General features: G+C 61.5%; 1 protein-coding gene across 1 annotated transcript in view; it reads right to left on the bottom strand.

The window, feature by feature from the left end:
* Nucleotides 1-9,540, bottom strand: part of VOLCADRAFT_96037 (uncharacterized protein) — a gene marked incomplete at both ends in the record, with an annotated part of 14,896 nt that overhangs the window by 3,855 nt on the left and 1,501 nt on the right. Inside the window, 13 exons of the mRNA XM_002955108.1 lie at nt 15-144; nt 354-1,219; nt 1,482-1,667; nt 2,022-2,210; nt 2,413-3,205; nt 3,898-4,253; nt 4,637-4,831; nt 5,157-5,573; nt 6,015-6,114; nt 6,454-6,857; nt 7,413-7,628; nt 8,312-9,070; nt 9,260-9,363. Coding sequence (XP_002955154.1) covers nt 15-144; nt 354-1,219; nt 1,482-1,667; nt 2,022-2,210; nt 2,413-3,205; nt 3,898-4,253; nt 4,637-4,831; nt 5,157-5,573; nt 6,015-6,114; nt 6,454-6,857; nt 7,413-7,628; nt 8,312-9,070; nt 9,260-9,363 — 4,715 coding nt within the window. The remainder of the gene's footprint in view (nt 1-14; nt 145-353; nt 1,220-1,481; nt 1,668-2,021; nt 2,211-2,412; nt 3,206-3,897; nt 4,254-4,636; nt 4,832-5,156; nt 5,574-6,014; nt 6,115-6,453; nt 6,858-7,412; nt 7,629-8,311; nt 9,071-9,259; nt 9,364-9,540) is intronic.

Raw genomic sequence — 9,540 nt, 5'->3', positions numbered from 1 at the left:
TGCGGGTCCTCCACCGCCAGCTGAGTCGCGCACTTGCCGCCCCCTCGGTGCGCGGCAGCCTTGAACCACTCGGGCAGCTTGCGGGTGATGCCGCCGCGGAGCAGACTGACAGCCTCCCTGGAGGGGTCCAATATCCGACCGAACCTGATGGGGTTGGTTGGAAGTTGGTTGGGGGTTGGTTGACAGTTGGTTGGAGGTTGGATGGGGAGAGATAAATCATTGGATGAGTCCGGGCCTTACATTTTTGTGTGGCAGGGGGAGAAAGATGTGTTGCAAATACGGTTTTGCATAGGCATGAGTGGAGATGATAAGGGCACCAAAGATGATTGTGCCGTACTGCTGTACAGCCGTACCTGACATAAAACCCGTGCAGCAACTCTCCAAGGTCCGCGCCGGACATGTTTTGACGGCTGAGTGCCCACAGGTACGACAACTGTGCATCGGACAGACCTGCCGGAGGCGTTGCTGACGCCGCCGCAGCCGCGGCGGCGGCGGCGGAGGGCTCACCGCCCCGCATCAAGGCCATCGCCTCTGCCTCCGCAGCGGCCGCTTCCGCCATCACCGCCAGCTCGTCGTGGTCAAACTCCATGCTGCTGTACGGCGCTGCCGTACCGGCAGCAGCTTGTGGCCAGTCCGAGGGACGGCTGTTGCCACCGTCCCGTCCCCGCTTTTCGCCGGGTAGTACATCAGGCGCATCTCCGTCACCCTCAATGTATAGTTCAAGGTCATTGTCCGGTGCGTCCAACTCCCCGCCGTCACTGCCGTCGTTGGAATTCCCGTCGCTCGACCTGCCGTCGCTGCCCACCCACTCCGGCCTATCCTCCCCCTCGCCGCCAGCATAATCTTCCTCACCGTACTCATCGCCGTCGCCAGCCGCTTCCTCTGCCGACGGCTGGTCGTACCTGTTGCCGTACAGAACATCCAAGTTCCCATCCGGGCCCCGCCGCCGCCGCTTCACTGGTGGCCCCAAACCAGGATCAGTATTGACGCCGCCACCGCCGGTCCTACCACCGCCACCGCCGCCGCCGCCAACGGCAGCAGCAGCAGCGGCGGCGGCGGCGGCGGCGAAAACTGCCGACGATCCCATCTCCCTGCCCTGTACGACACGCCACACGTCGTATCCCTCGCACGCCAGGTGCGCAAGGACCATGTTGACCAGAGTGTACGACGAAATGCCGCCTGTGAAAACCTCGTTGAGACCTGCCTCTTTCAGAAAAGCCTGGCGGGGATGGGGGGGGACGCGGAAAACGGGAAGGGAAAACACAGCGCGTGGTGCGACACGTCGAGCCATGGGAAGTGGCCAAAGGAGAAGCGCCCCAAAGAAGGCTAGAAAATATGTGTAAGGGTAAAAGGGCGGGGGGAAACATAGGGTTTCATCGGAGAAAAGAGGGGATAAAAGAGAGATAAAAAGGGAATAATATGTGTGGGGTGGTAAATTAACGGGCGATACGTGTAAAAAAAAAACGGCCGCACGCGCGCACCTTGACCACGAGGCACAGCGGCCGCAGTGGCGGCATCCAGGCCACTGCTCGCTGGACTAGAGCCACCGCCGCCGCGCCGTTCGCGGCGCCGATGGAGATGTCCGCCGACAGATATCGGCCGCCGCCGCGACCCATGGGTCGCCCGCATTCGTCCAGCGGCAACAACACTGTTTTAACGATGGGCACCTGCACGCGGCAGAGCCCCCATCCAGACCTTTCCTTCAACCTGTACGATTGGGTAGTCAAGTCAGAATCCTTGCACTCTGAATATTTGCAACATAAACAACACAATATAAACACAAAATAGATCAGCAACACGAACATACATACACATACGCGTCCCTGACCCCATCGCCATCCCCCCGCCATAGCAACTATTAAGGTGCATTTAAAAAAACGACCACTATCGTTAAAGCCGCAGGCCCCTCGCTTGTATGTATAATTATGTTCGTACATGCAGGTTTGCGTAGGTACGGCATTCACGCAAACGTCTTTCTTACCCTCGGTTCAGACCATTAAAACACATGTGCATATTCCTACCTTGGCCTTGACCACTGTGTGGCGGCGGGTAAGTCCCGCATCCCGCAATCTGTGGGCCAAGGTTTCCAAATGCCGAGCCGCGGTGGCTCGTGCCAGCCCGCTGAGCCCCTCCGCTGCTCGAGCCATGTTGGGAGTCACCCCCAGTACGACAAGATCCAGATCCGAGCCGGGCAGTGCCAGACCGTTAGCCTAGGGAGTTGGGCGTTGGAAGTTTTCAGCCGGGGAGAGGGGAGGAATGGCCGGTTGAGGAGGGGCGAGGCAAGGTGGCGACCAGGCCTTGTGGCTCAGGGAGAAAAAACATATATATATATATGTCTGTATAATATGTACGTATATATGTGTATGTATATGTACATGTAGACTCCGCTATATACTCGTTTCAACTCCGAACCTGCGAGCCGAAGAGCACAACGCGGGCCGTGGGCCAAATCCCCGTTGCCACTCGCTGTACGGCAGCCAGCCCGCGGCTCAGCGCCAGCAGCTCATCCTCCCGCGGAGCGCTCTCCCGCGCAAACGCCGCCACCTCCTCATGCAACAAAGACAGCGGCCGCCGCCGCGAAATCGTACCACCGAACCGTGCATGTGGCGGCGGGGGCTTCACCGCCGCTGCCGCCGCCGACGGCCATGTCGTTCTTGCAGGCCAGGTCCACGGCCGGCCGTACAATGGTACGGCACCTGGAAGCGATGGGTCGGGTCCCGGCGGCGTCGCGTCCTCAGCTGCCCGGCTGCGCTTGTGGCTTCCGGGGCCGCCGCCGCCGCCGCCGCCACCGGGCATCGTGGCCCCGGAATATATATCGCGGCTTGATAAGGACACCGCAAGATTTTGCGCCGCTGGATTCCTTCCCTCCAGCTTCGCCTGTTGCAGCTCCCACTCGCGCTGCCGCTCTTCGCGCTTGCGTTCCTCCTCCAGCGACCTCAAGTCCTGGACCTTGTCCTGCTGCTGCTGCGGCCGCTGCAGCCCCCGCCGCCCTTCTTCCGCAGCACCTGCGGCGGCGGCGGCAGAAGCCGCTACTGCCTCTCGTTGCTGCTGCTGCTGCTGCCGCTGTTGCATCTCGGACGCGCTCGAGTCCCAAATCGTGCCTGCCGTGCGAAGCCGTTCCCTGTCGTACAATGTTTCCTGCTGAATCAGAGACCTGAGCGCCTCCCGCAGCTGTGCCTCATCAGGCAACACGCGCGCGTAGAACCTGCGAGAAAACCAGCAAATGTACGACGATACCAAAATTCCAGGATCCAGCTTTCTTGATGGCAGATCTAAGGCAGATCTTTCCTCCCGCCGAGATCCCAAACCGCGGACGTTCATACATCGGGGCGCTTAGGCTATCGTACGACGGATTGCACGGCTTGCCACAAATCGCCACGCAGAGATTCATAGCAGCAGCTCACGCACCTAACGGCACACCTGCGTCACCACCGCTACGGCTTGGCGCCACATCGCCCAATTCAACACCGCCACCCACCCATCTGGAAACCCCCCAGGACCCCGCCTGACGCTCCCCCCCAGCCACATCCAAGGCGGGCCCTCTCCCCGTGTTACGCCGGGCCAGCCCCGCCGCCCTCCCATCCATCAGCGCTGCCGGAGGGCAGCCCAGCCCCGACAGCCAGCCAGCCCCGACAGCCAGCCAGCCCCGACAGCCAGCCAGCCCCGACAGCCAGCCAGCCCCGACAGCCAGCCAGCCCCGACAGCCAGCCAGCCCCGACAGCCAGCCTGCCCCGACAGCCAGCTTGCCCGACAGCCAGCCACTCGCTCATCTGAGGCCGGGAAGTGCCCCGGCGTCTTTCATTCACCACATTTCAATCACAGCAGCAGTTTATCTCTCGTCTCCAACACACCGGTAAAACCTGTCCCGTTTGTAAACGGCCAGCAAGCGACACCTACCTGACGCCGCCCCGCCAGCGCCACACACCCAACACGCCACGTGCCGCCAGCCTGTTGCACACCCGGCTCATGGGCGGGACGAAGCGGACCATCACCGCCCGCAGCGCCTCCGAGCTGAGGTCCTTGCCCAGCTGCATTATCTCGTCAGGATGAACACCCCCCACCTTCTGCAGCTCCAAAACGCAATCGCGAAGGAGGCGAAGTAGAGACGGGGGAGGTAACGACGACGACGGCGGCGAAGCCGCCGCCGCCGCCGCCACCGCCACCGCCACCACAGTGGCGGCTGCTCCGCCGCCGCCATCAGCACAGCCGCTACCGCACGGATGCGACGTCCCAGATGCCGCCAGACGAGCCGCCTGGAAGCGCAGAGAAAGCCAGGCAGACCGTAAGCGGCTGGCTCAAAACTCAGGCAAGCCGGCAAATAAGACCGACAAAGACGCGGACAAGGAGAGGGGTAGGGTGGGGAAGACGAGCCACGAACGAGTTAAGCGGAGGGGTCGGGTGGGGACTGGGAGGGTTTGAGTTACACAGCCGTAGCGCAGATACAGACAATGCCACACAGGTGGGTGAAGGACATGGAGGATGTTGCAACACTGTCATGAATTGGGGGAATAAGAGAAAGGGTGATGTCCATATCTGGAACATGCCCAGCTCGCCCGTACACAGCCTTGCACAAACACCTTTCCCCTTTCTCGTGCACGCACACAACACACACACCCCTACGTACGTTGTCCCCCACCTGCTCTTCGCTGCCTCCCGCCTCCGTCTCTGCCTCCATGTCCTCTCCCTCCCTGTCCCTCAGCGCCGCCGCCGCCGTACTGTCCGGGTCCAGCACCGGGTCCGCCACGTACCGCAGGGCCATGTGGGGACTGGACCGCGGGGCGCAGCGAATGACACCCAGTCGCAGACCAGCCAAAAGTAAAGCGTTGCCACCCTGGGGCATCGGTTTACGGGGATGAAGGGAAGGTGAGGGGACAGCATAGAAAGGCCAAAGGTAAAGAGACACAAGCTGAGGGTAATACTGGGGGCGAAAGTATAAGACTGAGCCCAGCCTCCATGCTGCTAGTCTTACCACTCAAATCTTACACACACATTGTTTCGGAGCCCCAGAGCAACCACTCCACTGCCCTAACTGCCCCCCCGTCCTCTCCGGCCACTCGTATACTGCACATAAAATGGTCTCAGGAACGAAACCCCAGCAGTTATGCCGTACGCTGCCGTACGGACTCGAGAATGCCGTGGCATGCCCTTGTTCTCACCCATTCCGCCGCCGCACTGTTACCACCATGCTTCGCCCGCAGACCGTGCAGCAGCGTGACAAGCTCCGAGTAACTCGCCGACCCACGGGTCGCAAAGCTCGCCGCCAACACGCAACTCGCCACCAGCATATCCACAGGCGGGTCCGCGGAACCCGATTTCAGGCGCTTCAGAAACGGAGGATGTAATCCTGCCTTCTTCGCCTTCCCCGCCTTTTCAACACCGCGGGCTTGATCAGCAATCAGGCGCAAGATCGCGACCTGACGTTCCGGGGTGGGGGTCGCTGACTCCTTGCGATTGCGGGGGGCCTTGCCGCCCGCCGCAGTAATCACCGCCGCTGACGCTGTTGCAATAGCGGCGGTCTGCGCTGCAAACTCCTCCGCGGCGCCCGTTTCGGCGGAGACCGCCCAGAACGGTCGCTGCTGGCGCGGTGGTAAGCCGGTGCGAGCGGCATCGTCGCCCTCGGGGGCGGCGGCCGCCGCGGCCGCCGCCTTTATTGCGCGCATATCTGCCATCCTTTGCTGCCGCTGTTGTTCCTGCTGCTGCTGCTGCTGTTGTTGTTGTTGTTGTTGTTGCTGCTGCTGCTGCTGCTGCTGTTGTTGCTGAAGCTGTTGTTGTTGCTGCAGTTGTTGCTGCTGCTGTTGCTGCTGTTGTTGCTGTTGTTGCTGCTGTTGTTGTTGCTGCTGTTGTTGTTGCTGCTGTTGTTGTTGTTGCTGCTGGTCTTGTTCCTGTTTAGGCTGTTGCAACAGCTGCTGCTGCAGTTCGTACTCGCCCCCCGCGCAATCCCCTCCTTCGCACCTGTACTTCTCGTTGATGGGCTGCACCCCGTCATCGCTGCGAGGATTCCAAACCGTACCTACCGTACGCAGTGCGTCCTCATTGTACGACAGCTCCCTGTTCATTAAAGACCTGATCGCCTCTGCCAGCTGCAAGCTATCGGGAAGAGAGCGGACGTAGAACCTGTTGATGAAGAGAGCGGATGGGGAGCAGCAGGGCCCGGTAATAATACCGGATGTAAGAAGTGAAGGGCCAACTACTGAAACGCCCAAAGCCAGGAAGGGAAGCGGTGTGTGTAGGTGGTGGATGACCGGGATGGGGGGCCAGGGTAGGGCACGCGCGAGGACAACACACACGGGCTCCCATCTCGCGAGGACTGATCTCGACCATAAAGATACCGCTGCTACTGCCGCCGCCGCTACTGCCGCCGCTTCTGCGGCACGCGCGCCGGCACCGTTACAGCAGCAACCCACCTCCAACCCACCTCGGATGCCTATCGGACAGCCAGCCAACCACACCTACCTGTCGCCGTCCCACCAGCGCCACACACCCAACACGCCACGTGCCGCCAGCCTGTTGCACACCCGGCTTATGGGGGCATCTGGTCGCAGCAACACCGCCCGCAGCGCAGCCGGCGCCAAGTCCCTTATAAGAGGAACCATATAGCCATGGCGAACCCCCCGCGCCTGCTGCAGCTCCAACACACAATCGCGGAGGAGGCGAAGTAGAGACGGGGGAGGTAACGAAGGTGACGGCATTGGCGCCGTTGCCGCCGCTGCGCCGCCGCTGCTGCTGCGTCCACCTGCTGCTTCCTTGTCGTCATCAGGGGCTATGGATGCAGCGAGTGCCTGCGCGCCTGAGCCCTCCAGGACCCCGCTGGCATAGCGCTGTTGGTGTGCCGTATCGGCTTGGGACACGGGGCCGGTCTTCGGGCAGGTGTGAAAAATAGGGCGACAGAGGTATATATAAGCAGGAGAAATCAAAAATCTCTCAGTGAGCGCTAAGAGGCGAGGGGACCAGAGGACGACGGGGCGAGGGGGCACGAGGGGGCTTACCGCACGATGATTGTCAGCCGCGCATGCCGGCAACACCGTTCCCCCATCATGTGCATCTGAGAATCATTCCTCCCCACATGCGCAATCTGCTGCCATTGCCTTCCTCAGCTAAAGCCCAAATGCCAAAATATGCGACACCTGCAGTTTGTTGCTATGGACTGCAGTTGGGTCAACAAGCCCCCATCTACTACTAACCGTTTGGTTATAAGGAAAAATAATCAGGCATTAGGACAGACATACAGACATAACTATCTTGGGGCGGCTAGTCCGCGCTGCGTAGGTGCGAAATCGAGTATTTGGGGGACTTCGGCCGCACCTCCCCCCCCAACATCCTTTCCCACTTTGCCGTTGACGCCTGTAGCCGTTGTTCCTTTAGGTGCTTCTGCATGTACTCCTCCTTTCTCGTGCACGCACACGTATACGTACCTGCTCTTCGCTGCCTCCCGCCTCCGGCTCTGCCTCCATGTCCTCGCCCTGGCCCCGCTCCTCGCCCTGGCCCCGCTCCCTCAGCGCCGCCGCCGCCGTACTGTCCGGGTCCAGCACCGGGTCCGCCACGTACCGCAGGGCCATGTGGGGACTGGACCGCGGGGCGCAGCGAATGACACCTAGCCGCAGACCAGCCAAAAGTAAAGCGTCGTAATCCTGTAAAGCATGGCCGCGGACATGATCAAAAGATGCGGGGCGGCGCGGGGCCGAAGGGAAATGAACCTGACAGCTTTTTTTTCGAAGATAATGAAAAACGCAATTCTTGGATGATCCAGCTGACTGTCCCAGCAGCAGTGCGTCTCGTCTCCAAAGGGCTGAGGGAGGGCAGGAACCCGCTGCATGCATCCCCTTCAGAACCGGCATGAAATGTGTTCATGCCGGGTGTGGGCGGGTCGCACACACACCTCGGGTTGCATTACCCAGAGAGCCCATATAACGAGCGCCCATACACATGCAACACCAAGGGACACGGGGCGGACAAGCCAGGTGCCAGGCCAGTGCTTATGTGCAGCCCCGTGAATGAGTCGCAACGGCTAGCTAACCACCTTTCCTTACTACTCTTACAACCTAGATTGGGAGCTTCTGGGACCTCCAAGGGTTGCAGTTGGTGCGTATTGGATGTCAAGTCGGCAGATGAAACTGAGCTTCTTTATTACACATGGTAAAGAATGCAATTTCCTCCCTGCCCACCCTCCCACCCGCCCACCCTCCCCTGCCCACCCTCCCACCCTCCAGCGCCCAGCGATGGAAATTCTTGTTGAGAGCCGCTCCCTGGTGAGGGCACACTTGCCCGCTATGGCAACGCGGTAGACAGGGTGGTGACCATCGCCGTCACTTACCACCAAGTGCGCTTCGTGGTCCTTCCAACGGCTGCGAATATAGTTGCGCAGGTCCTTATAACCCACCGACCCACGGTTCGCAAAGCTTGCCGCCAACACGCAACTCGCCACCAGCATATCCACACGCGGGTCCGAGGGAATCCGTTTCAGCTGCTGCACCAGTGCCTTAGCATGCCGGTTGGACTTCTCCGTCTTGTGCGCGCCAGGCGCTTGCGCGGCAATCAGGCGCAAAACGGCGACTAGCTGATCCGGTTCTAGGTCGACCCCGCCGCTGCCGCCGCCGCCGCCGCTGCCGCCGCCATCGTGTCGCTTGCTCGAACACTCTCCGCCTCCTGCCGCAGAAAGCGCCTTGGTTTGCTTCGCAATGGCGGCGGCCTCCGCCGCAAAAGCCTCTGCTGCGCTCGTCTCCGCGTCCGCTGCCCATAGGGGCCGCAGCTGGCCCGGCGCCAGACCCGTGTCCGCGACTCCCTCCGTAGTTTCGGATGCGTCAGGCAGCGACGCCGCAGCTGCTGCCGCCGTCGCCGCCGCCATAATCGCCACTTTTTGCGCCTCCTTAGGACCCACCTTCCCTGCCTGCACCTGCTGGTCCACCCCACGCCAGATCTGTGCAATCGCACGAGCCTCAGCCAGGTGGGCGTGCTGAGGCGGCACAGGCGGCGGCGCCATTCCCGCCCCAGTTGCGTTGCTAGCAGGCACATGCAGCGCGACGAGGCGGCGGGAGATCCCCGCGGCGTGTAGTCGTACGTCCAGACTCGGGCCCTGCGAGACGGCCCAAGGCGTGCAAAAGCAAGTGCACAGCGCGTCATGGCGCATCATTGTGGACGGCAAAACCACGAGCCATCAGCAAAAGCGCAGCAGCCGCCACTTGACTGGTCACTTCTGCACCTGAGCTTCTGGGCACGAGCCTTCCACCCGCATCCCTTGCTGCCCCCCCCCGTTCTGCCGTACCTCCGGTAACGCCAATAGCTCCGAAACCAGCGTCAACCATACGCCAAGGCCCTTGTCGATCGCACCCTCCCAAGTGGGCAGCGCCAACATGTTGGACTCCTCCCCTGGAGCGAAAAGGAAAGGACATGACGGGCTGTCAGGGCAACACACGCTACATGTGTGTTTTCCCCACAGTGGGCCCCCCCCCCTTCTGCTCTGCCCTTCCAACCAATTCCGAACCCGCCTGGCCTTTGCCGCGGCAGCGGCGCCAACCCTCTCGCCCTGTCCAGCCCCTCGACATG

The sequence above is a fragment of the Volvox carteri genome, assembly GCF_000143455.1.
Source record: "Volvox carteri f. nagariensis unplaced genomic scaffold VOLCAscaffold_49, whole genome shotgun sequence".
NCBI classification, from domain to species: domain Eukaryota; kingdom Viridiplantae; phylum Chlorophyta; class Chlorophyceae; order Chlamydomonadales; family Volvocaceae; genus Volvox; species Volvox carteri.
Note: the sequence above shows the minus strand (reverse complement) of the source record. Positions and strands in the feature narration are given on the sequence as shown.